The sequence below is a fragment of the Phoenix dactylifera genome, chromosome 1, assembly GCF_051530095.1.
Source record: "Phoenix dactylifera cultivar Ajwa chromosome 1, Ajwa_hap1_PhDact_Kaust_v1.1, whole genome shotgun sequence".
Taxonomy (NCBI): Eukaryota; Viridiplantae; Streptophyta; class Magnoliopsida; order Arecales; family Arecaceae; genus Phoenix; species Phoenix dactylifera.
The window spans coordinates 1405024-1432114 of record NC_143190.1 but is presented as its reverse complement, the minus strand read 5'-3'; the positions used below and the strand labels follow the sequence as shown (position 1 = coordinate 1432114).

Here is a 27091-nt window from a genome sequence, read left to right as displayed (position 1 = left end):
CTACAAGATAGGGAGGCAAGCATGGTGATAAGTGTTACCTCCACTAGGTCTTCTACAGTTTTTATTTGTTGCTCAAGTTTGGGTCTCACCTCCATGCTCTATGGTCTGTACTTGTTGCCTCAAGTTCATCTTTTCTAAGATGTAAACCTATCAATCTTCTTAATAAGTGAAACAAAGTGATGGGTCAGTGAGATCTCGATCAATTTTTCTTTCAAATTGGCTTAGTTCGATGACCACCAAGTCCAAAATCAGCATATGAATATGGTGTCAGATACATCCCATCACTTTTCTTATCGTCGATTAATGAGATGCGAGGAGCATTGTTTACAGTACATTCAAACCGAAGATTGTGATCTATAGATGGTTGAACATCAGATCTAAGAAGGCTATCTAAGTAGAAGTAACATGTCTTTAAAAATAAGTGACATAGGCTTTAATGGACCATGCCTAATAGGCTAATAATCAACGGCATCAAAGCTTACGCGTTAATGCATGCCTCGTAGATTCGAAGCACGTCTTGTCTGTGATATCTTTTTTTGGTTAGCAAAGAGGAATCTATGAGAGGCCCGTACATTATGCATTGCATAAAAGAAACTTTGAATCCACAGGAGTCTTTTCCGTTATGCGTTGCATAAAAAATACTTTTCCATTATGCATTGCATTGCATAAAAAAAATCTTTCTTCTTTGAAAAGACTCTTACCCAGGATTGACAGAGAGATCAGCCAAATCAAGAGGCTACGTACGGATGAAGCAGTAGTGGGCCAGGAGATGATACATCCATTCAAGGAGAGGGAAGCCATGAGTTCCAGACTTCCAGTCCGAAAAGCTCTCTCTCTCTCTCTCTCTCTCTCTCTCTCTCTCTAAATTTCTTCTTTAGTCTTACATGCATGAAAAGATAGTCTTACATGCATGAAAAGAAGATGATGCTTGTTTGAAGGCCAATAGCTTAGATTTCTGACATTGCCAAGGAAATTAAATTCCAGACGAAACCATGCCCCAACTCACCCTGGTTGGACCGGCATCTCTCGCTAAGTGGTGCAACCCGAATTCCCCTCGCCATCCGTTTCCCAATCCCGTTTGACCTCGAAGCTGGTCTTGCGTGGGGTCGCACTTCTTGGGCAAAGAACAAACGGTAACAGCAGACGACAACCAGGCCGGAACGTCGCTTTGGGAGACGGAAAGAAGATCCCAGGCAAGTATTTCTTCTTCTTCTTCTCTTCTTTTTTTCACTCTTTTATAATGAATGAATTAAAACACTGTGTAGATTTTTTCTTTTCTCTTCTGATTCTATCCATCTTTTCCGTTTTCCCCTTTCTTCCAACTTTTCATTCTTAATCTTGAAAAGCTGGTACTTCTTGAATTAATATGCACATAACTTACTGACTAAGATGTCAAGCCTTTTCTTTAAGAAGATGAAGACGAGCAACATGATCACAAGTCCTGATCAGAGATATATAATTGGTAACCAAGTGAGAATAGAGCTAGGTATGTAGATTATTACTCAATTTTTTCTTTTTTTTTGGATTGAGTATTTCGTTGTCTTGGTTGGACAAGGATGTGTCCTATGAGAAACATGTGATGATGCTCTTGTCCTTTGCGAAGCTAATGCAGAGTTCTACGCTCATGGACATGTTTCGTTTGGACCATTCATGTGGACTGATATTCATGAATATACGGATAAATCAAACATGGAATGTGAGAGCATGTCGTAGTGTCTCTTGAGGATCTGCTGGAATTACAAACGTCGGACCTATCTGTCCCTTGTGGGATCATCCACAGTGCTTTAGCATTTCAATTTGTTATCCTCAGTTGGTAGCTTTATACTTTTAGGTTGCGATTCGTGACCCAAATGGGATTACCAAGTTGATCTTAGATCACTGATGATTTTTATCCCATGGTAATCTGTTCCTCATTGATCTAAAATCACCGCATTTGGTACTTAAAAATTTTCAGGTATCCACGAGTAACCTGTTTAGTATTATATGGAAATCCAAAATTATTGACCAAATAATACCAAAACCACCCGATATATTCCTAAAAATATATTATTATTCATATAAAAAATATTATAATAAAATATTAATATATTCTATAAAGTTATATTTATTAGTTCTATAAATTATTAATCCCAAAAATATATATTATACTTATAATATATTATTTTTAATACAAATATTTATTTTGGTTAGAAAAATAAGGCAAATAGAAGTAATATATTAAACAATTTCATTATATAAATATAAAGTACAATAATATATTTCTACTATAATTTAAAATTATCATGGAATAATAATATAACAATAATATGATTAATATTATATTATAATATAATATATCATAAATACAATATATAATATTAATATAATATTAAATCATATATATAATATTGATATTATATTGACGGTATACTGATCCTGATTTTTTTATTAAACTGAGAGATATTTTTGTTCTCAAATTTCAGCCCAAGATTACTGTCCTGGGGTGATCTTCGATTTCCGACCTTAAGGATGGGTATTCCATTACTAGGCTGGGTGGTGATTTGAGAAATGAGGATGATTTGGGATTACAGCTATATAGGATCACCATGATGCAATCAAATATGGTGATCTCATCATCTCTACCCAAATTACTGTTGAGCAACATTTCTTGGGGGATTGAATTAAGTAATCTTGTTCTATGACATTCTTAGTCTTGGAACAATGCCCACATAGAAGTTGTTAATAAGACTTAAATGGAACTTGGTTGGAAAAGTGTAGGTTGTCTTTCATAAAAATTATCTCATTTACTGCCATTTATGCTTTGCTCACTGCTAGATCATTACATTTCAGTTGATGCATGTTCATGCCCTCTGTCATATCCACTTTGATCGTGAAGCCTTGATATACTTTCTTCAGTTGCAAACTGCTATGCTATATATTCCTGACTTTTTATCTGTGCCATCAGACCTATCCATTTCCCTCTTGAGTGTTTGTCTTATGGGAAGAATGGGAAGAATTACAGGAATGGAAGAAGTACTTAAAAACAAGTGAAGGGGAAAAGAGAGAGAAAACGGCTTTAGTGAAGAGTTCTTCTTGACATTGAGTGGCACTAAGCGGTTTGGGCTCAACTTGGTTCAATCTAGTGTGAGCTAGGCGATCTGAGCCGATTCGGCCAAATTAGGGCATGCCAAGCCCCAAAAAGTATGGGCACTCAAGTTGTCTGGCCGGTGACAATGTCCTAACCATGATCATGACATCAGTCTTTATGCAAATGCCAAGGTTGTGACTTGTGAAAGCATGTAGACCACTACTAACATAGACCTTTATAATATTTTAACCATGGTTAATAACCTTGAACTGGATTATATATTAATATTTCTGGAAATTAAAATCAGAATCAAAGATAATTAGAAGATGTGTGGTGGACCAAACACTCCTTTTTTCCTAAAATAATTAGAAGATGTGTGGTGGACCAAACACTCCTTGAAGAAACTTTACCATATGACTTGCGTCATTAAATTATCAATGTAGACCTTTATAATATTTTAACCATGGTTAATAACTTTGAACTGGATTATATAATAATTTTTCTGGAAATTAAAATCAGAATCGAAGATCTTTCTTCCTAAAATAATTAGAAGATGTGCGGTGGACCAAACACTCCTTGAGGAAACTTTACCATATGATAAGCGTCATTAAATTATCAAGATGGTACCTGATCAAGTTCTAAGATTAATCCTACAATATTACTTAAAAAGTGCGATGGGAATTAGATGAGAAAGGTGAGGACATTTTATATAATATTTACTTGGCCCGAAATCTTCCTGCATGAAGGCTTAATTAGAGGCAAACCATATTTCATAATATGATGTGGAAGCAATTAATTAAACTAGATAGTTTTCCTATTAGGCCTGGATGTTTACTTTCTTGAGTCTATTATTCAAGTATAAAAGTAAACATGTTTCATTATTGAGTTTTTTACTGAGAATTATGTTGGCTATATAACCAAATCATGCAATAGACTGCACATGACATCGGGAGTTATGATGATATTACCGAGGAGCGTTTTTATCAGAATATTTTTTCTTCTCATTTTGGGCAGCTAGCAATAATCTTTGTATGGATGCCTAGGAATATATTTCATATAGCTGGACAAGAAAATTTTGAGTCACGGACGTAGGACTCTTTGCATGTAGGACATATTGCTCATGCAATTTGGGATCCTCATTTTGGTCAACCAGCTATAGAAGCCTTTGCTCAAGGAGGTGTTATCGGCCCAGTGAGTATTGCTTATTTTAGGTTTATCAATTGTCGGGCTCTCTCTTGGCTATGTCTAGCACATATTTTTTGCTCCTCACTGTGGGATCATGTTAAACTGTGCAGAATGTGGCATTCACTTACTCAAGTTCAATAATGCAATAGTTTGTTTTACCTGATCCAAATCAATCCTGCGATCTTGGTTTCACATCCTTAAAATGGGATCAGAATAAATGTCAAATTGGATTTGGTCCTCATGTTGGATCTGAAAACTTATTGGTTCAGTGCCATATACATGTGGATCCTAACCCCAGTCCTCCATCTATCAACTGCTAATCTATATTATGCATTTATTTATTTTTTAATATCTATGCCATTAAAAAGTCAGAATTGGGTCCTACAGTAGAACCCCTTAACCCACTAAAAAGTCAGAATTTGTTTGTTTGTTATTTTTTTAAAGTATGCAGTGTATGGCCTGGGCTTAGACATCTGATTCCCAGATTCTTCCAGTTCCTATGGGCTCGTTTGGTTCGCGGGAAGCATTTTCCTTCCTAGGAATATGATTCCTGGGAAACAAATTCCTAGGAAGAGGATGCCTAGGAAAGTACTTTTGGCATGTTTGGTTGACCATGAAAAAGTGACAAATTTCCAAGGTGCTTATGTTTGGTTGGCCATCCACTTTCCTAGGAAAGTTATATATAATTCCTATTATGCCCTTAATAAAAATTAGGTTTTTAATGCCTCTTTAATGCTTCTTTAATGCTGAAGGGACTTTTTGGGAAAAAGTAAAAATGGAGTGATTCCCACCTCATGGGAAAGTAACTTTCCCATGTTTCTCATGGGAAAGACTTTCCCATGAAATGTGGGAATCACATTCCCATGGGAATACAACTTTCCCTTCTCTCTCCTTTGAAAACTCCAACCAAATAAGAGGCATCTCATTACTTTCCTGTTGACCACACTTTCCCCCCTTCTTTTCCCGCGAACCAAACGAGCCCTATGGGAGCAGTAGGTGGTGCTTGTGGAGGTGGAATTTGGACTCGGATCTCAGTTGAGACGTTGACTGTGGTGGTCGGAGGTAAGAGTATTCTCTCTCATTTCCTCTCTTCATGGAACTTTCCTCTCTATTTTAATTATCCACTGGTGTCAATCAATGTCTTGTCTCCAATTTCCTAAGGACACATGGTGGGGACTAGGGATTGAACCCTGCTCTGTTCACTTGGACTTGTGTCAATGTTTTCAGGAGTGGAGTGTTCAGGGATATCGATGCAAGGCCTAGAGAGAGAGAGAGAGAGAGAGAGAGAGTTAATGATCATGGAGACTGGTGATATGATTGCATCAAAAGGAGGCCTTTAATAGCTAGATGGAAGAGAGGTGATTGAAATGGAGGGGCACAAAGTAAAGGGATAGAAAGGAAGGAATTGGATAAATAGGGAATAGCAGCCAAAAAACGAAGCAAAGCTGCTTTGTCTTGGTACTGTTTGATGAAATATCTAAGATGTTTGCATTGGACTAACCAAGTACATTTGGACTAGATGTTGAATCATATGCTCAGATCAAAGTGTCATATTGTTTAATCTTATCTTTCCATTCGAAATTTTGAAGTGTTTTAAATTGAATTAATGGTCAGGGCTATGAAGTTGGAGGGAGATTTAACCTATTCACTGATTGTTCTGAATCTGTTTCTGTCCTTTGCCATGTAAACTTGTAGACTATAAACAGCCGGGCAGAACTCAAATAGCTGTGAAGGAGATTCTTGATGAAATGCCTGAAAGGGAATATTCATGGGAAGAAACAAATGGTCTGCGAAAGTGTAAGAAATTTGGCAGCCAAACATGAAGGAAAGCCCAACTAAGTGGATCTGGAAAAGCTAATGAGATAGGGTCAAGAAACTTCTTGAATAGTTGTAGAAACTTTGGGGAAAACAAGAAAACTTGGTCCTAAAGAAGCCTGATGAGGTATTGGATAGCCATCCAAGTTTAAACTGACACCCAATTTCCAGGATCCAATATCATGTACAGATGATGCACCTTTCTATTTTAAAACCAGATCTATGTTCTGGTCCTACTGAAACAGTTCTGATGCAGATCCATACAGGAAGCCACCTAAGTTCTGACTAATTGATGCTCAACAGCCCTAGATGTTAATGGAATTTTTTTTATTTGACCTTAAAAAGTTAAGAACTGCAGACTTGACTCTGTTAGAAGACAACTATTTTGTGAACATACAGTTAGTTAATTATTGTTTCCTGAAGCTCTAATATAATCTCATCCTTTATACAAAAGTGGCTCCTACTGCCTTCATAGAGCTGAGCACTGCACCTCACCTACCTTTGTTTTTTGCAAGGTTCCCAATCTTGGCGCTAGGCACTATACAAGTCTGGTAGTGGGACCATACAGTACCGAGTCGTACCATACCGAGACTTGGTATGCAGAGGTGTACTAGTACATTTTTCATTTTTAAATTTTAAATATTTTTGTTTATGATTATTTTAAGGCTTGGGATCTTTTAATTGTGATTTTAAGATTGTTTTATTGTTTATTTTATTTCATATTGGTTCCGAGACCCTATGACTGCTTGATAGTTGCAATAGTAAAAAAAATAGACAATGCATAATTTCCAGCCTGAAGATATACGTCAAATTGATTTTGAATTATAAAATATATAACTATGTCTAGTCTCTTGTGGAGTATCTATGTCGCTTGTAGACATATATCTCTCGTTCACAGTTGAAGTCTTGGACTTAACACCAACTTAGAGACCATGACTACTTCTGCATACGATAATCTAAGCCTCCTGGATAGTTATTTTGATACTAATATTAGGTTGACCGTCCTATTTGAAAGAGTCACGATATTGAAATTTGACCCATATTTTGGCTGAGGCTTTGGCGGGTAGTAGCCACCCGAATAAGATGCTCAGGCAAAGGATATGCATATGGAACATCTGTTGGTTGTGGATAATAGGATTCTGGGTACAATGACGATTTAGAGACATCTAAAGACCCTACTCTGCTTGCTATATCATCGGCTGCATTAATATCGGATCCTGAATCACCTCGAGGGGCCTGTCTCCTATATGCTATTGTATCCTCGTGAATCTTAAATCGTATACCATGGTCCTTATTCTATATGGTATGAGTGAAATGAGACTCGCTGGTAAATGGACTCAAACCATGTGGCTGCGAGTTATGCGCAGACCCACTGTGTCCGCTGCCACCTCCCTCGTCTCCAAATGCATCATCGCTCGGATTGCCATAGCATCATTGTTTATATTGCGAGATAATCTAGACAACCGATCATCCGATAGCTCAATGGTCTTGAAATATAAATGAATGCATTCTGCATCGACCCTCTCTACAATTTTTCCTTAAGCTGATTTCTTCTTTAGTGTGTGCATCATCCTTAAATTTACAAAATATCACAAAATCATGCCAAAATAAAAAATGGCATGACTCCCCTCATTTTAGCAATTTTTGGATAAAAAAAGAAAAGAAGAAAGGACGAACATTTTACCTTTTTTTTTTTTTGATCTGAGCTGCTGGCCTGCAAAATCCCCCCACTCCTTTCTTTTCTTCATTCTCCTATATTCCCAAGCCTTTCCAAATTCAAATGGAGAGGAGAAAATGATCGGGAAGGCTCTTTCTCCTCTCTCTTCATGATTTGATTGGAATCAGCCCGAACTGATATGAACTGAGTCAAACTGTGCAAAACTGGGCGATTCTGCTCAATTCAAATTGGTTTGGGATGGTTTTTGCTAGTTCCCAAACCAAACCCCCTCATGACCTAGTTCTGCACTAGTTTGGCATGGTACACCCTGAATTGGGTGGTTCGAGTTGATTTTGCAAACCTTGCTTTCTTGTACATGGTTGTGCTACATTAAGTATAAGGGAAATTTTCGTGAGTATACCATTTTCAAGTTATTGTTAAATTTTTTGCCAATCAGCTTTGTTTTAGCATTCTAATGGTTTTTCATGCGAAGAAATGTTACTTCCTAAGTACGGTCTTCTGATTTTGTAAGGAAAACTTTGATGGTTTTGCAGCGTTGTGTAGATTTACCCAGCATAACCTTCCAGCTTGTAAACCTGTTCTTACACTAGGATGGGTAAGCTGACACTGACAATAAGCCTCTTATGTTCTATTTACTTTCATGTTGATTTTCTTATTTAATTTCCGTGTTTGCTTGCTCACTTGTAGGTAATGATGACTTTCTGGTCATGGGCATCAGAAAGTGTAATTACACTTGCCACTGCTTGCTGGTGAGTAGATCTCGTATATTGCTTTAGCATTGGAGTTGGTCTTTGTTAGGCTGATAACATGTTTTTCCATAAGTTGTGGAAATGATGGATCGTTATGATGTTGAATGCATACCTAAGGCTAATAGAAGCAATAAAGTGGCTTGCAGATGGGAATGCTAAGACAAATTGCAAATCACATTTGCGCTCAGTTAGTAACTGCAAAAAATAAATAGTAGAGAAGAACAAATAATAGGAAGCAAAGTAGAATTACATGGAATAAAGAGAGAATAATCAGAAGAGAGAAGAAAAAAAATGAGAAGAACAAGAGAAGAGAATGGAGAATATCTAAACCTGTTTTACTTCTTTCAATCACGTAAAGTCAAACCACGCTGAAAAGAGATGATTACAACCTTGATGTAGTCTCAAAAGTTAAAACCCTTAGTAACATTAAATATTTACCCTTGTTTAATCTAAATCCTAACCATCAATTATAAAATAAGAAAACAAGCCCTAAAAGACCCCAAAACCCCAAACTAGTTATTACTACAGTGTCATGAACAGTTCCAGGATGCACTACTTCTATAGTGACTTGACATTAAAGACTTCTGACATCGTTAAAAGTTAAAACTCTTTCAAAGAACCTGAACTGCTGGGATCATCAAGCTGTTGAAAGCATGTGCCACCAGATGGAATTTAGAGCGTCGATGCCCATTGACCTTGTGCCCGGAACTCGAATATGAATCCAAAGAAGCTCCCTCATCAAATATTCTCTTAATACTTGCATAGAACAAAAGTATTTTGTTCACAACATTATTCTCTTCTGTACATGGATGCTGAGATTGAACATTTGCTGCAGGTTCAGAACCATATGAAAGCACCAATTTATATATATTATGAACTTGGTATTGCTACCAGAACCATTGATGGCGAGAGAAAGTTCTTAATATTACCTTTTCTTTTTCTAACATATTATTTCATAATCCTGCTTGGCAAGATCATATAGACGAAATTTCTTGTTACTGCTATCCAATTTTAATGTTTGGGAAACATGTGCACCCCTTTAATCTTCAAAATAGAACCTTAATTGGTGGAGGAAAGCTTGACCCGAGCATTCCAATGGGCATTTCCATATTATTAAATGCTATTTTTTGGTATGATATGATTTAACAGAGGATCTTACATTCATAAAATGAATGTTTCCGTTTCGGCTGAAACCAATCATTTTCGACTGGAACTGATCAATTTTGGCTGAGAGCAAATGGAAACTGATTCCCAATTTTGTTTTTCATTCAGCTTCTTCCAAAACTAACATAAACTAGCCATATATGCCTTTTTAAATATTTGTTTTATTGTTTATTATCATATTTTAGTCATTTCTTTATTTATTTAAGTCCTTTGGCTATCTCGTACCAATTTCCAATGAAATTTCTTTTTTATTTCTTGCTGTTAAAGAGTGATATATAATAAATATAATATTTGACAGGCTAAGGTTGCTAAAATAGTCCTTATTAGTGTACTTTACAAGGATTGTTGACAATAACTAGGACAATACATTTTACAAAAATACTTTTTCTTATAAATAATAGATATAACATTTCATAACTACATGGATTGGTGGCAAGCTATCTCATTATATGCTCATCCTCATTAGTTTTCTCACCCATATGATGATAAGGAAGGCCACTGTTATTTATGTGATCCACCTTGTCTTATTCGTTTATGCTTGACTGAGTGATATTAGTATTTTAATTAGGAGATTAGTAGATTCATATGATATATTAAAGCTATTAGGCTTCAACTTAGGTTAATTTCAGCTTGAAACTAGCTGATCTATATATATTATAGATCCCAGATTATTTAAAATGCAATCATATGCTATGAAATAACTTGTCTTTATTTTTTTTTCTTTCTATTTTTTGATTTTCCCTGACTTTTTTGACTGAAGCTCCGAAAGTTGGAGTGAAACTACTGAAACCACGGAAACTGAAACCAAGTTTTAAAACCTAGCATAAAACAGCTTACGATCAGTAGAGAAGATATGATTTTGCCATCATTTTCCTTAGGTTCTCATTAGAGAGATGCAATAATATACATGTTTCATATCAAATAAGAAATCATCTCATTATTAGATTTGTTGCTTTCATAGACGTTCCAGTTCTGTGAGTGCTTTCATTCACATACCAAGCAATGTGATGTATGCATATGTTTGTTTGGCATCAAGAAAATTTGCTAACTTACATTTTGTTAACTGCAAGTAGCAGAGTGACCAATAGGGTCTCATGGTGTGTCTGGATGCACGCTGCTGCTCTGCCCTCCTTCAGGCAAGTCAATGGTATAATTGAAGAGGATCTAGATGCTTTAGCAACTACAACACTTAGTGCTTTGGGGGAAAGAAAGAGCTTGTTCTTACAGCATTCAATTTCCTTGGGATGGACTATATCGCCACAAGCATACCTTCATTCCGATCTAAAGTCTTGTTTGCATCGATTCATGTGAAATATCCAAAGTAAATTTCTGTGTTGCATGATTGTGTTCCCTTTAACATAATAAGGTGTCTTGATAGATTGCATATTACAAAAGTGTTGGTAAAAGCTGCATATCACAATGATATCTGTATTTGTATCCATTATTTTTTTTTTCTGTAATTATCAATCTCAGTTATGATGTATTAGTTTTCCAGATTGACAATTGTCGGCTTTGCAGCAGTGACTTTCTAACTAATGCAGGACCGCTATGTAGCAATACATTAAATCATACTTTTCCCCTTAAAACTGAGTTTATGTTTATGTTGTCACCTTTTTTTGTGGTTGCTGTTTACAGGCCTGTTGGCGATCCAACTTATTTATCTTGGACCAGGAAAAGCAACGCAGGCTAATGTGAGTTTTCTGGAACAACATCTTGATAGTTTCAACCTCATTTATATTTGTCCGCAACGCACTAACTTTATGATTGAAATCTTGGTTCCAGAACAGGTTATTTTCTTTTGTTAATCTGGTCCCAGACAATTGGTGTTTTACTGAGTCACTAAGGTGGCTTACTGTCAGAAACCTTTCAGTTTCATGTGGCCGATCAGTGGCTGGAGATCATCCGGAGAAGTTATGGCGCCATTTAAGCTTAGCATCCCAATTACAGGCCATATATATGATGTTTTAGTGCTGGCGCAATCAAGGGTGACAGATTTCGAGCATCTTGGCTTTTTTCGTGTAATTTTCCCGAAATGCTCCAATTCATATATCTACCTGCCGGGCTATTCTCAGCTCGACAAAGGTATTATTTTGCTGTATAGTTTCAGGTAAAGCTCTTACAAATTAAAGGTTGAAGGTGGTTTTACTGATTAGTGGAGCTGCTGCAAGTTAATATGCTTAAATCCTTAACCATAGTCTAACCTAAGCCAAGGTGTTCCTTCTGTTCATCTCCCAAATGCCAATTCTAACTAAGTATGTTGTGTGCTTTGGGGTGTTATTACAGGTATAAGGTTTTTTGGAGCCTTGTTCTTGGTTAGTTGAGTAATGAGAACATCATCTCAGTATTTTGGGAATCCTTCTGGAAAAGGCATCTCAACATTGTGAGCTCTATTTTCAGCTAGGGAGATGAAATGCCTGCTGAGTTGGTGGAAAGAGACATACATTTGATCTACCAGTACTCTGTTGATCCATGTGTCTGGTAGGTGGGTGGGGTGAGAGATAATGTGCTAGTTGTTGTGCCATCAGACTACAACCTAGAGAAGTATTTGGTGTTCTATCATCTTTAGAGAATTTTGCCCTTTTGTTTCCATCACCGCATGGTACCTTGTGCTCGGCGGTACTTTTATATTCGTGATTATATATATACTTATGTATGTATAAACTATCAAATCTAGTATAGTTTTTTTTTTTTTTTGGTACAATGGTAGCTTACACAGCTTTAGTGTGAGTACAGTCGACAGAATAAAGAGAAAGAAGATGACGTAATAATAGAGAGGCGGCTACAAAATATGTCCAAAAGACTTCTTTTAAGTGGTGAGCTCCATCTAGTCTGCAGCCTTATTTGCCTCCTAATATATATGAACAGTCTAAAATAAGCTCCAATTTTTCACCATCCTGTAGATATCTTTAAGCAATAATGCAGTGTTTTCTTAACTAACTTCGTTCTCTTGTCTTTAAACCTTTATATTTTTTTTTAAGGAAAAAACTTGCAGGCTGTCGATGCCATAGTGGTCGTACGGTCGGACCTGAGGTTTTTTTTTTTTTTTTTTTTTTTTTTTTTTTTTTTTTTTTTTTTTTTTTTTTTTTTTGTGTGTGTGTGTGTGTGTTCTCTCTCTCGATAGGTAGCACACTGATCACATGGCCTGGACTGTACGGGCTCCCCTTCTAATTCTGGTCACTCCCTTTTTGGGACTGTCCCGGCCTCACCGTGAATGGCATGGAGCTTTGTTTCCGGAAATAGCACGGCGGACGCTGCAACCGCTCCTCCTCCTCCTCGTCTCATTGACCGCGCTTCAGCTTTTAATAACTTGTCTTCTTGCAGTGAGTAGTGAGTGCACCACATGCATGACGTTATCCTATCCGACATCCCTATTCAGGTCCGGATAACGTTATTCACGGTCCTTGTTAATAAAGAAAAGAGTTAGAACAAACCTAGCCTTCTCCGTGAATTAGGTGCAAGCCAGAGTTACGGTTGCAGAGGATAGGTAACTCTTCCACCTTCGTATGTCCGTATCCAACATCACTATTCGCGAATCACGACGGGAGAGGATGAATCATATCCAATTCAAGAACAAAAACTGATGAAGATCATAAAAATCGATTCCACAGAAACGGGGTTATGAATGATGAAATGCCTGCAACGTTACTAAGATAAGAAACCCTTTTTTAACAACATCTCTCGGTCGCACTGCCAAAGGGTGGTAGACATTTTCTCTGTACAGGAGCAAGAAGAAAATATAGAGAGAGAGTCTCGATGTAGCTTAATTAGAGCCAGAGAGCACCGGCTTGTTTGAGGAGTGGGACGAGGGAGCCGTTGATGTGGCACGACATCACCTTCTCAACCCCGCCCAGCAGCTTCCCTCCCACGAACACCGCCGGCACGGCCGCGTTCAGCTGCGCGGCGGCGGACGTCGTCGTCGACGGAGAAGGAGAAGAAGACGAGGGCGAGGAGAGGAGCTGGGCGAGGACGGCCTGGATCTCGCGGCCACCGCGCTCCTGGTCGAGCTCGTAAACGGTCGGCCCCACCCCCAGCCCCAGCAGCAGTCGCTTCACCACGTGGCACATGCAGCAGCCGCTCAGGCTGAACACCACCACCGCGTTCCCGCTCGCCATCCTCGCCACCCTCTCGTACGGACTCCTCCCCACCATCACCACCCCTTCCTCCTCCTCCTCCTCTTCCACCACCCTCATCCTATCCCTCTCTCAAGCTAGAAAAGCAGCTTCCCCTATAAAGTACAGAGTTTGAACGTTAAGATAGACGTTTGAGAGAGATGGAGGGAGAAGGCCAGAGATAGTGCACTTTAGAACAGCAAGTGATTTGGCCTAGTATATATGGGAGTGCCTCTGGTTTTTGGATGTTATCTATATGAGGAGAGAAAGGGAGCCAAAGCGACACGGTTTGGTAGCCTTTTTAGGCAGAGGCCGTCTCTGGAACCCGGCAATCTCTGCACCCCACCCCGAGAGAGAGACGAGGGTTCTCGTTTCTTTTGATTTATTATATATAGGAGAGGCCGGGTGCTGTACGGTGCCAAAACGGAGGGAGACAACGGTTTCCACGTTTGGGAAACGTCCGTCACGGAAGAGCAACCGACAGCCCGACATGCAACCTTCTCCCGCCGCCGTTTGACCCTTCTTCCTCGGGACTCGGACGGAGACTTCTAACGTCGTCACATTGCCGTCCGCTTCCAACGGCCCCATGGACGCCGGATGCGGACCCTTCCCTAACGTAAGGGGCATTCCCGTCATTTAGCCTTTCACGTGATTCGATTTCCTCGGTCCCCAGGGCGTATCCGCCGTACTGGTCGATCGGATGGTCCCCCCCATCGACCGTTGGAATCATCTTCGACGGCGCGGATCGGTGAGCCCAAAAGGCGCGCAAGAAGCGGTTTCGGTTGAGAATCCAAAAGGCGTGAAACGTCACGCGAGTCGGCCCGTCAGGACCGAGTCGAGCGAGTTGACTCGGGGTGTGAGGACAGGATTGGACGGGCTTGTTTGGTGGCTAGCGTCGGTCGGTCAAAGCGGGGAGGGTCAACAAGTCAAAGATCACGCCTCTTCTCTGTTCCACGCCCTGCCGTTTGTATGCGATTCCGCGGGTGGCGACATGGACGTGATTCGGTCCGCCTCTCTTTTCCCGCATGCGGTGGGTTCTGTTGGTTTTTTCTCGCCGGTCTTACTCTCCTCTCCCTGGGAGGACGGAGCAATGGAGTGCAGAAAGGCATGCACTGCTTTGAAAGCCGTGTCTGGCTGGCCCTTTTGGTTGGATCCGGACTGTAGAAGGTTCCTTTGTGGTCCGCTCCTGGTCCCGAGAGGACGAGTGGGTGCATGGGTTAGACCTGGGTTGCTATAATCCCACATGCAGGCTAGCCAAACATGTCTTTGGAAGATGCCATCGAACCAATCTCATGTGTTTTGAAAGACGAACAGAGCAACTGAATGAGTTGCCTCTTTTGTTGCCAGGTATTCCGAAGAATTCATCTGGATGACTACGGCAGATATACCCTCTTTTCTGTACTCCTTATTTTCTTTTGATTTGACAGGCTGTATTCATGTTAGAGCAATATAAAATGCCGTTTTTATTAAAAAAAAAAATCTCTTGCCGAGAATTTGATGGCATGATGTATCAATTTGCCATTCATACAAGGCAGATCGGCACCTGCATGGAAACCTTTCTGCAAAAGCCTTTGGGCTTGTTTTGCTGGCAAGGTTATGTTAATCTATGTGTAAGGATGTGATGCAGTGCGGGTGTCAGTGCGAACATGCTTAGGGAAGAACTGGATGATTGTTTAATAGTTTAGACGCCCGCATCATTTTTAAAAAGGTCATCCATTGTTACAGTTTGTTCAATGTCACTGGAGCAATATTAGTCATGCTGTTTGTTAGTGTATTTGCATGTAATAACGAACACTTTAATTGGGTGGTAACCAATGACATGCCTATTGCATCATAAAGTATATAAAAGTATGGCTGGGTTTTATTATGTTTGGTTGGCATAGAAGACTTTCATTGTTATGTACACATGTTTTACATCTATTAACTAGCTTAGTTTTCTCACAGAAATGTAAAGAAACAGTGGATTGAGGGCTCTCGTTAGGTGCTCCACCGCGTCAGTAAACTCCTAGAGCTTCCCTTTTCTCTTTCAAAGAATAGGTATGAGGTTATAAGGTCAGGGTTGGGGAAGGACACCAGCTTTTAGGACACCATCTATCAAGTTCTACAGAAGTAGTCGCAGAAAGCGAGCGTGGTGTTCATATATTGACTTCTTGAAGGTCTAATGCGATGCAAGAGGAAGAGGGCAAGGGTTTAGATCTTACGATTCCTGCACTATAGGAAAAGTTGTGTATGCCAATATTTAAATGCCGATGCTAGGTAGAAGCGTCGGTAATTCTGGCTCCAGCGCCAAAATTCGCCGACGCTTCTAAATAGCATCGGCAGACAATAATTACGACGACGCTATATAGCATCGTCGGAGACCAAATAGAAAAGAAGGGAAGAGATTAGACTACGCTTAAAAGGGTCGTCAGAGTCCAAATGAGCTAGGACTAAGGATGACGCTTATAAGCGTCGTCAGAGTCTTGGGCTTCGCAAGGTAGCGCTTAAAACGACGCTTACAAGCGTCGGCTTAGACCTAAGACGACGATTACAAATGTCATCAGAGGCCAACTCCCACATCACCAAAACTCCAGCGCCCAACCCACACCAGCCCTCATTTCCTACCAGCTCTAGCCTCCTTTTCCTCCTCTCTGGCGCCGACCGACCAACCCCAACCACGGATCGAGCTCCGTCTCTACCCGAGTTATATTTCTCCTCCTTTCTCCTCTCCGGTGCCAACTGACCAACCACAATCTCCTATCGAGCTTCACCTCCGCCCAAGGTTTGTTTCTCCTCCTCTCTCCTTGCCGGCGCCTCTTCTCCTTAACCATTTGTATACTTTAGATTCAATTTACAAATATTTTTTTTAGGGTTGTTGGATTCCATATTGGTTGGATCAACCGGCTGTGCCGTGGTGCGCACATGCCTAGTTCTAGGCACATCTCCCTGATTCCTTTTATTATCTAACTTTATAATTATTTTAAATTTATTATATGCAATTATTAGTTAGTTTTAGGAAATGGTATCCAATGGTTACATTGTTCTAACGATCATGGCTCCCAGTCTAACCTCTTACAATTTTTAAAAAAAAAGAAGAGAGAAAAGAGTATAATAAGATATGATAGCAATCAGGTGGTATGCAAAAAAAAAAAAAAAAAAAAACAAAATTTACATTTAGATAAACCTGATTAATAATATTGCAGTTAATTAGGATGCGCCAACATGTAATTGGTTCTAGGGGAAGAAGGAAAACTAAAAGAAACAAGGATTCTGAGTGTGTGTAACATTTTATTTCTGCTACATTGCTATCCAATTTATCCTCTATGTGTGCATGATGTCAGATTTTATGTTATGGAGTGTTGTACGAAGATACACTACTAAAAGGGACTTTTCGTTGGGGATCCTGGTCCCAGGACCAGTAGAGCGGTCCTTCAGTTGTCCATATCTGTATGATTTTAGCATATGATACAAAATAAATTTTGATAGCATAAATTAATTTTGCACTATACATCTGAGTTCATATCTCAGGCTTATGTTATAGAGTGCAAGCAATCTAGCTATTTGTCAATTTGTTTAACTAGCATGATTGTTGTTTGGCATGTAGTGATTTGATGTATCTGTCATAGATGCTGTGAATTTTTAGGAATCATCTCCTTTTTTTTTCGTGCCATTTCGATAGAAAAATCTCATGATATTATTGAGTAGAGAATGTTTGACTGATCACTATGAATCATCATAGTGATCAGTCAAACTATATAAATGATAGAGATATGTCATGATTATCCAAATGTTACGATTAAAAGGCTAAGCTGAACAAGCACTAAGAAAAAATAAAAAAACCTATGCATGACTTGGCATCAACTGATTTTGCAGTCCATCAGGCAATAAACAATCACATACTCCATAATTACATGCATGATACAAAGGAAATATTTCAGAATAATGATCAGCTGTGTTAAGTGAATGTATTATAATATTTAATTTCAAATAAATTTTATGCCAACCTTCTTCGTACCCTAGTTTAGACGCCCGCATCATTTTTAAAAAGGTCATCCATTGTTACAGTTTGTTCAATGTCACTGGAGCGTTAGTCATGTTATTTGTTAGTATATTTGCATGTAGTAACGAACACTTTGGGTGGTAACCAATGACATGCCTACTGCATCATAAAGTATATAAAAGTATGGCTGGGTTTTATTATGTTTGGTTGGCATACAACACTTACATGGTTATGTACACATTGGTGGTTCTTGTGAAGAACAATAATACGTGATTAATGAAAGGTGTTATGGAAATCATAATATACCAAGTGGATGTAGCAAGTGGACTCGATAAAGCCGGCTATTGGATGTGAGCTTGGGCATAGTTCTTAGAAGAGTGAATCCCTATAAAGGTACAATGAAATATGTCTCTTTGGAGAATAGGTGATTCTTAGGCTTAAGCCTAATACACTGCCGTAAAGTGTGGTTCTTTGAGAGTAGGCTCTTAGACTGGAGTTATAACATATGGTGCACTCAAAGAGAATAATTGGGCATAGAGCCTAATGAAAGAGTAATGGATTAGACTCGAGAAGGAGTTGAGTAGGCTTCCGTATGAAGGGAGAAAATATTTAGAATTATGTATGAGGTTAGTTCAATTTAATATCACTCAAGTTTAAAAAGTTTCAAAGTGGTTTCATGGTCCTCGAGCCCCATCCTACATCCAACATTGTTAAGACACCATGTCATCACATAACCTCTCTACTTTCTCTTCAGGGCAGTCACTAGTTCTCCATCTAACCTTCTCATTTCTACCACCTCCTTATAATGGAAACCTCTCAGTCTGAATGCTTGTCCTGAGTTCTTCCCTGTGTCTGTTCTAACAAACTTGATACTCTTGTTATATTGTGGCACCAATTCGTGCCAGGGAAAAATCTTTCTCTTTTGAAGAACTTCATGACCTTTTAGTATCCCATGAAGCCTATGTCCGTCGGCTTGACAACACCGTTAATTCACTGGTTGTCACTGCAAATGCTGCTAATAGGAAATCAAAGCCTTTTCCTCGACAGCACAATCGAAACAGCACTGCAAATCAACGACCTTTTATCTCCAAGCAGAATCGATTTCCTATCATTTGTCAGTGGTGTGATAAGATAGGTCACTCTGCTCGCACATGTCGCCAAATGTTGAAAGCCAAAGGAGGAGATGCCAATACTAATTTTACTGCGACATCTGCTGCTCATAATTCGAAGAACTGGCTTGTGGACTCAGCAGCTTCCCACAACGTAACCTCTGATCTTGCCAATCTAACCATTCATTCTGAATATGATGGTACAGATGAAGTGGTAATTGGTAATGGATCAGGTTTGTTAATTACTCACGTGGGTTCTGTGGTTCTTCCTTCCTCCTCCCAAACCTTTAATCTTCATAAAACTTTATGTGTTCCTGCTATTAAGAAAAATCTCATTTCAGTTCATGAATTCACCAAAACTAATCATGTATCCATTGAATTTTTTCCTTGGTATTATTTGATAAAGGACATGAGAACGGGAGCTCCTCTTCTTCGGGGTAACTGTGAGAATGGTGTCTATCCACTGAAGCCTCTGTCTGCTTCTTCCTCGTCTCGTGTACTAGCTTGCGTTGGTGAGAGAACATCCTTGCATGGCTGGCATCGGCGTCTTGGTCATCCCAGCTCTCGGCTTGTTTCCAAGCTTGTTCATCTTCATTCTCTTCCTGTTGTCAATACTTCCAAATCCTTTGATGTTTGTAATTCCTGTCAATGTAATAAAATTCATCAACTTCCTTTTCGATCTTCTTCTCTTGTTAGTTCGAAGCCTCTTGAATTTCTTTATTCTGATGTTTGGGGTCCATCTTCTCAAGTGTCAGTAGATGGCTATCGGTATTATGTTGTTTTCATTGATCATTTTACAAAGTATTCCTGGCTTTTTCCTATGGTTTATAAATCCGATGTTGCCCAGCTTTTCATTCAGCTTCGTACTCTTTTAGAAAAACAGTTTGATCTTCCTGTTAAAAATCTATATACTGACAATGGTGGTGAGTTTTTGAAACTCAAACCTTACCTGGCTACTCATGGAATTGGTTGGTTTACCACTGCTCCTCATACACCACAGCAAAATGGTACCTCTGAACGTAGGCATCGCCATATTGTGGAAACAGGGTTGACTCTTCTTCATCAGGCTTCATTGCCACTTCAATTCTGGTCTCATGCTTTTCAAACAGCTGTTTTTCTTATCAATCGCATGCCTACTCCTCTTTTAAACTCTCTAAGTCCATTTCATATCTTGTTTGGTCATTCTCCCAATTATCTTTATCTCAAGATCTTTGGTTGTTTGTGTTTTCCCTGGCTTAAGCCGTATACCTCTCACAAACTACAACCCAAATCTCGTCCGTGTGTTTTTCTTGGTTATTCTACTCACCAAAGTGCTTACAAATGCTGGGATTTCTCTCATAAGAAACTTTATCTATCCCGGCATGTTGTCTTTGCAGAGGACTCTATGCCCTTTGCCGTTGGATCTTCTCATTTCTCTTCCGCTAACATGGGCTCTGTTTCCTTCTCACCATCGCAAGCTATTCCGGATGGGTTTATTCCAGAGGTTCCTCCAGTTGTTCCGCCACATTCTTCTGCTTCTACTGCTCAATCTTGTGAACCTTCTGTTCCCGAGAACCTTTCTTCTTCTGATGGTTTGCTTCCGTCTTCGGATGTACCTTGTCCTGTTTCCTCCTCTGTATCTCAGCTACCTTCACCTCCTCGGCGAACTATTGTTACTCGCTCCATGCATAACATCTTCAAACCAAAACAGTTTTTCTCTGTTACCAAACATCCTATTCCTTCTATCATGGAACCTACGTGTGTTTCTCAAGCCTTGAAAGATCCAAAATGGAGGGAGGCTATGTCTGTTGAGTTCTCTGCTCTCCTTCGTCATGGTACTTGGGATCTAGTACCTCCATCTCCTTCGCAAAATCTGCTTGGCTCGCGGTGGGTGTTTCGTATTAAGCGCCTGCCTGATGGTTCTATTGAGAAATTCAAAGCACGTCTCGTTGCCAAAGGCTTTCATCAACGGCCTGGGCTTGACTATTCTGAGACTTTTAGTCCGGTTATCAAGCCAGTGACAGTTCGCACTATTCTATCCTTGGCCGTTCAGCTTGGCTGGTCACTGAGGCAACTTGACGTTAACAATGCCTTCTTACATGGCACGCTGGTAGATGAAGTTTACATGGCTCAGCCCGTTGGGTTTGTTGATCAGCAGTTTCCTCATCATGTCTGCCGTCTTAAGAAGTCCATTTATGGTCTCAAGCAGGCGCCGCGGGCTTGGTATCAGGAGTTAAAACGCTTTATCTTGCGTTTGAGATTTATCAATTCTAAGTCTGATTCTTCCCTTTTCATCTACAACCATGCTGGTGTTCTCTGTTATTTTTTGGTCTATGTGGATGATCTTGTTCTTACAGGAAATCAGCCAGCGTTTGTCTCCCAGGTAGTTGATCGTCTTGGCAAGCAATTTTCCCTGAAGGATCTTGGTCCCTTGCACTTCTTCCTTGGTGTTGAGGTTATTCCAACACGTCAGGGTTTGTTTTTAACCCAGCACAAGTATATTCGGGATCTTCTTGAGCGTGCTCATATGGATGGTTCAAAGTCAGTTCATACTCCCTTAGCAACCAAGCCGTCGTTGCAGCTTGATGATGGTTCTCCGTTGACAGACTGCTCTGTCTACCGAAGCTTTGTTGGTACCCTTCAATACTTGGCTCTCACTCGTCCAGACATTAGCTTTTCCGTGACTAAACTTGCTCAGTTTATGCATCGTCCTACGGAAACTCACTGGGTTGCATTAAAACGCTTACTTCGGTACCTTAAACAAACAATTTTTTATGGTGTTTTACTCCGGTTCTCCGTCTCTCCTTCCATTTTTCTTCGAGGCTACTCTGATGCAGACTGGGCAGGCAATGTTGATGATCGCACTTCAACTTCAGCCTATGTTATTTTTCTTGGTTCATCACCAGTCTCCTGGAGCACTCATAAACAGCGGGCAGTTGCTCGATCTTCCACAGAAGCGGAGTATCGTGCCTTAGCAACGGCTACCTCTGAGCTTGCTTGGTTGGTTTCCTTGCTTGGGGAACTGGGTGTCAGGCTCTCTAAGCCGCCTGATCTCTATTGTGATAATATTGGTGCAGCTCATCTTAGTCTTCATCCGGTTCTTCACTCCAGAATGAAGCATATAGCTATTGATTTGCATTTCGTTCGTGATTATGTCTCCCGTGGTCTGTTGTCTGTTTCTCATATCTCTACCCAGGATCAACTCGCTGACCTCCTTACAAAGGCTCTTGCTCGGCGGCGATTTCAGGAGTTACGATCCAAGCTCGGCGTTGCTGATGGAACGTCTCTCTTGAGGGGGCGTATAATGGAAACCTCTCAGTCTGAATGCTTGTCCTGAGTTCTTCCCTGTGTCTGTTCTAACAAACTTGATACTCTTGTTATAACGGTTGTATGGTTATAACAGTCCCATGTAACTGAATTGAGTCTATAAATACTCTTCCCTGTAATACTAAAGAGGTTGTAGTTAATACAAGATTACTTTCCTCTATACTCCTCCCCTTCTAACACCATCTTATCCTCCTCTCAAACCTTACCACCGTTCTCATCCCTCCTCTCCATCTAATATGGCCCCACGTGAGCCCTACTCCCATCATCTCCTCTTCTTCCAACACGTCCTCCTCCTCCTCCTCTCTACACCTTGCTACTATCTTTATTCCTCCTCTCCATCACTCCTCTTGATCCCACTTCACCCGCTCCCACTACCTCCTTTTTCAACACCTCTTCCTCCTCTCTAAACTATATAATTGTTCTCATCTCTCTTGTCCATTCCTTCTCTCCATCTAACCTGGTCTCGAGCCGTACACGAGCTCCACCCATTTCCACTACCTCCTCTTACAACACCTCCTTCTCTTCTTCTCCATATCTTGCCACCATCTCATCTCTCTTCTCCATTTGACCCAGTCCCGAGCCCCACACAATCCCAGCATCTCCTTCTTTTCCAACATTACCTCCTCCTCTTCTCTAAACTTTATTGTTGTACCTATCCCTCCTGTCCAGCTAACATGGTCTTGAGCCATACCCATTCTTCTTCTTATCCCTCTTCCTCATTGACCTCTGCCTTATTGTCGCCTTTCCCACCCTCCTCTCCTGCTCGTTGACTTCCTCTTATCTACTTGCCACATCCATTGCCCTGTTGTCACCTTCGACCTTGTCTGCGGCATCCCCTAGTGCCGGACGATCACGATCAGGCTGTTGCAACAGGGTTGACACAGATCTGAATCGGAATGGCTGCTGTAACGTGAAGCTAGAGGAATGTGAAGGAAGGGGAAGGAGAAGAACAGGGAAGGAAGAAGAGAGGAAGTGAGACAGAAAGGGAGAGAAAGGAAGAAGCAGAGAGAAGGAAGAAAGAGGAGAAGAAAGAGAAAAGAAGGAAACGTGGGGAAAAGTTCTTAATTCTTCATTAACCCTAATCAACATCAAAGTTCCCTATAAATAGGGCCCAATAAGAACAATTAAAATAAAACCCCCTCACACAAAATAATTCCCAATAAGCCCAAACTACACAAATAAAGTCCAATAATAATAAAATTGCAAGCAAACCCAGAAATAAAAGAAAATAAAATGCAAATAAAATTGGAGACTAAATGGCAGGGTGGTCGGCTCTGATGTCCCCATCATCCCTCTATCACACTCTTTCCATCATTGTCATTCTCTCCATCTCTGGCTCCATCTCCATGGTCATGAGTCGCATGGAGATCATGGACTACAACACCAGCTTCGATCCCACCATCTTCGACCATGGCACCAGTATGAAGCTGCTAAAATAAGTATATTTTGGTTCTAAAAGTCTCACTTGACCATTATATAATGAAAGCTTGTGAACTCACGTAAATGAAGATAGATGACGATATCATATTGACCTATTTAATTAACTTGAAGGACCACTTTGAAATATTTTAAACTTAAGAACATAAAGCAAAATTGGTTCTAAGTTGAATGTATATCTAAGTAATTTTTCTAAATTTAAATCTAAGAAATTACAGATAATAATGATTTAGACACAAAGAAAGATATTATAGGAGAAATGGAGGAGAATTAAGCAAGTTTATTAAGGAAAATAATGCATTTCTTTCCCAAGAGGAACTTGTCTATACTTGATTTACTTTGTACTAATTATTCAAAATTAAACATGTTAGCTAACCAAGAAAAAACTGACATGTCCCATAGGAAGCTTATAATTTCTAGTGATTGTAGGAGAAGATCTGATTTCAAATCTTGCTTTCAGGAAGATTTGGAGAGTTAAGGATATACATGAGAGGGTTATTTTCAGTTGTATAGCACATTAGCTACATCGACCTCTTATATCCAAAAACTAAAATAAGAGGCCACATTGCCATTGACCTTTGGACCATGATATTGGCACATGGTATGCATCTATACTGCCTTAGAAATCTCTCCATAGATGGTGCCCCTTCAACCCTAGTACTATATGGACACTATATAGAAGATACCTGCCTTTCGAGTTCAAATCACTGTCAAATGTTTTGCATCAATATGCCCTAAATAGGGTAACATGGACATGCCAACCATTACCCACATCCCTTCCGATCAACCAATCGGGTAACCATGAATCTATTGCTATCATATGCTAATTAAATTTTATAAAACGTAACCTAGATCATACTTTTCTAAAAAGATTGCTTTGTGCATACACATGACTCTAGCTACTGCAGGATTTGTGGAGGGTCAGATGTACGCAGTCTTATCCCACATGTAGAGATACTTTTTTCGTATTTCAAACATGTGATATATAAGTTATATGAAATAATCTTACCGTGATACTAAGGTTCACTCTCTTTGTGCCAGCTCTCTAAAATTTAGAAATCAAATCCACATATCCAGCTCTAGCTTCATAGATCATCTATTATAACTTAAATGTCGGACACGTTTGCCAACATACCAACCAACCTTCTTCTTACATATAGATTTTAGTTTTGTTCAAAACTTATATCACAACAAAACATAACACATCAGGGCAATCCTAGCACATGAACACAAAAAATAGAAAATGTAGTAAGAAAGAAAAAGAGGACAATATAAAATGCAGTGACGTGTATAAGAAAAAGCAGCCGGGCATTGCGACGGAGGGGTTGCACCATCTCACGTTCAAAGCGTTGCAACAAAATAGCAGTCCACGCCTCTCTTTTATGACGTTATACTCTTTTTTAGGGGATAGACGTCCATCGCGAGGGAGGCGTTGCAGTAACTCACGCTAAAAGCATTGCAGCAAAATAGTAAACCATGCCCCTCTTTCATGACGTTAAAATCTTCATGGGATGGACGTGCACCCGCCCCAGGCCCGGACCCCGCCGACGTAGCCGGCGATGCAGGCCAGCGCCCGCCTCACCGACCGCGCCACGAACCCGACGCACACCTCGAAGGGGTCCCGCATGCACCCACGCCAGCTCGCCGACACCTGCCGCCGCTGGAGGCGCCGCCACAGCCTGGTGAGGCAGTTCTGGTTGCGGGTGGCGAGGATCGCCGCCGACTGGAGGTAGGCCGATGCTGCGTGCTTCACCAGCTGGTTGCGGATGCCGATGGTTGAAGAATTGAAGGTGTACTCCTCGTGGATCGAAGCGCGGCCGCCGCCGCTTCCGCCACCGTTGATGGCGGTGCCGCTGGCGTTGGAGGGGCGGTAGGTGGGGGAGTCGAGCTGGAGGATGTCCTTGAGGCTGGTGTACCTGAGCTCTCTGCTGGAGCCGTCAATGCTGGCCTGGCTACTCGACCTCTTCGTTATCGGGGTGACCTCCAGGCGCTGCATCTCTGTTTCCATCCCTATTATCCATTCACAGTTGAGAGACAATGGTGGAGACGTATAGATTGGCAATAGTTTTCTTTCCTTGTTCTCTTCTTCTCTCCTCTTTTTTTATCATCGAAAAAAAGAGTTACTGCGTGGGTTGAAGTGAGGGGAGCTGGGAGAAAAGGGAGGTACCTATCATGGGATCTCCGTTTATTTCTTTTTTGTTGTTTGGCTAACTAATTTGAGAGAGAGGAAGGGAGGGAGGAGAGGGAAAGGAGGGACTTTGGAACAAATGGTAGGTTCCTCAATATGGGTGTATATATATATGGGAGATTCCTAAATATGGGGATCTTGACCCGGAAAAATCTAGAGCGATACGTGGCTATTGTACCCGTTAGGAATATGGGTAGGGTGTTCTTTGTTCCAGCTCACGTAGGGGTGAATATGTACCCAAGCTGTGCATGAACAGCTCGAGCTCAGTTCGACGACAATGGAGGTCATTCAGTTAGAAAATGAGCCAAAATCTAACATCATTTGATGCTTGACTGAAAACATGCCAAAGTTTATTACTTTTGTTTTGCGAAAATATATGAAAGCAGCACGCTGGCTTGATGACAAGCTTTGTTTTTTTTCCCCTCTCTTTTCTTTTAGATTCAAACTTGTTTCATTATTTTTTGGTAGCCTTCAAGCTAGCTTTTTTAATTAGCAAAATGCAAAGCTTGAATATCTGTTATCAAGCTGCTTTATATGGATAAAGAAAAATTCTTATCTTGCATGCTTAGTTCGAGATTGAATGCCTTTCTTTTCATATATATATGCTTAACTTGGCATGATCTGCTCATCTCATTTGCACTCTTCTCACGGTCGCGTGCGTACGTTTAAATAAACTGGCTTCAGCAGCCTGCTTGATTGTCTTGTATCCTCGCGTTTGTTTTGAAAAATGGGAGATAGGCTCGTAGGGAGTCCATGTATAAGGCCAGCTTAACCACTGAAGACCAAGCGGGCTTGGTTCTGGGTTCTGGAGTTGGATCAGTCTTTAGTTAGGCCAGGAATGCTCTGTATGATGGCAGATGGCTGCATTTTTTTGTTCCTTGAACTGGGCCTTGCTCTGTCTGGTTGTTGAGCTTACCTGTTTCTCTTTTGTCCCTTTCCCCTCCTCTTTTCTACCTCCTTGTGTTCCTCTTTTTGGAATCATGGTGAATATTATTAAGTTTTGAAGCAAGTATTTCTTGGTGATATGGCTCCATCTTGTTGTGGTGCGACTCTATAGCAACCTTCATGTGACTCGAAGGCTCTTCTACGTACTTCTGGTATGACTTCGGAAAGCCCTGAACCGGGCTGGTGCGACATCGGCGGAACATGGAAAACCCGAGCACAAACCAGAATTTGTGCTTGGATCAAGTGAATCGCTTGTGGGATCCCAAGTAGTTATCTTAATTATCTTTCTTAGATTTTGCCTTCTAGTTTAAATCTATCGTTGTACTTTTTCATTATTTCTTACTTTTTAATTCTAGCTTA

The 27091-nt window shown here is 40.3% G+C and overlaps 3 protein-coding genes across 8 annotated transcripts; 1 reads left to right on the top strand and 2 right to left on the bottom strand.

The window, feature by feature from the left end:
• Nucleotides 1–5232: 5232 nt before the first annotated feature.
• Nucleotides 5233–12682, top strand: LOC113462512 (uncharacterized). Of its 6 annotated transcripts, none has more exons than XR_016399256.1 (7): nt 5233–5314; nt 6583–6662; nt 8279–8340; nt 8433–8494; nt 11294–11349; nt 11446–11765; nt 11942–12682. XR_016399256.1 is itself a non-coding variant. In XM_088716285.2 (6 exons), the coding sequence occupies exons 3-6, from the start codon at nt 8337–8339 to the stop codon at nt 11624–11626; spliced, it is 303 nt and encodes a 100-aa protein (XP_088572411.1). In that variant the 5' UTR covers nt 5233–5314; nt 6583–6662; nt 8279–8336; the 3' UTR covers nt 11627–12682. The 6 variants fall into 6 exon arrangements, 2 of the variants coding, with proteins under 2 accessions (XP_088572411.1, XP_038970479.2); XR_005506573.3 differs by adding an exon at nt 10735–10979 and having other exon boundaries at nt 11441–12682; XR_015975463.2 differs by lacking the exon at nt 6583–6662 and adding an exon at nt 10735–10979 and having other exon boundaries at nt 11441–12682.
• A 66-nt stretch (nt 12683–12748) lies between these two features.
• LOC103703691 (glutaredoxin-C9-like) lies at nt 12749–14113 on the bottom strand. Its single transcript, XM_008786633.6, has one exon. The coding sequence runs from the start codon at nt 13846–13848 to the stop codon at nt 13423–13425; it is 426 nt and encodes a 141-aa protein (XP_008784855.2). The 5' UTR covers nt 13849–14113; the 3' UTR covers nt 12749–13422.
• Nucleotides 14114–25102: 10989 nt separating this feature from the next.
• Nucleotides 25103–25606, bottom strand: LOC103703723 (uncharacterized). Its single transcript, XM_008786669.4, has one exon. It carries the CDS (start codon nt 25604–25606, stop codon nt 25103–25105), a length of 504 nt encoding a protein of 167 aa, XP_008784891.3.
• Between the last annotated feature and the right edge of the window lie 1485 nt (nt 25607–27091).

What these genes read in the sequence shown, in the direction of transcription:
- LOC113462512 (XM_039114551.3), top strand. An exon ending in ACACTTGCCACTGCTTGCTG is followed by an intron (nt 8,495 to 11,293) that starts GTGAGTAGATCT and finishes TGCTGTTTACAG; the next exon opens with GCCTGTTGGCGATCCAACTT. An exon ending in GAAAAGCAACGCAGGCTAAT is followed by an intron (nt 11,350 to 11,445) that starts GTGAGTTTTCTG and finishes GTTCCAGAACAG; the next exon opens with GTTATTTTCTTTTGTTAATC.
- LOC103703691 (XM_008786633.6), bottom strand. Translation starts at nt 13,848, where the DNA reads ATGAGGGTGGTGGAAGAGGAGGAGGAGGAGGAAGGGGTGGTGATGGTG.
- LOC103703723 (XM_008786669.4), bottom strand. Translation starts at nt 25,606, where the DNA reads ATGGAAACAGAGATGCAGCGCCTGGAGGTCACCCCGATAACGAAGAGG.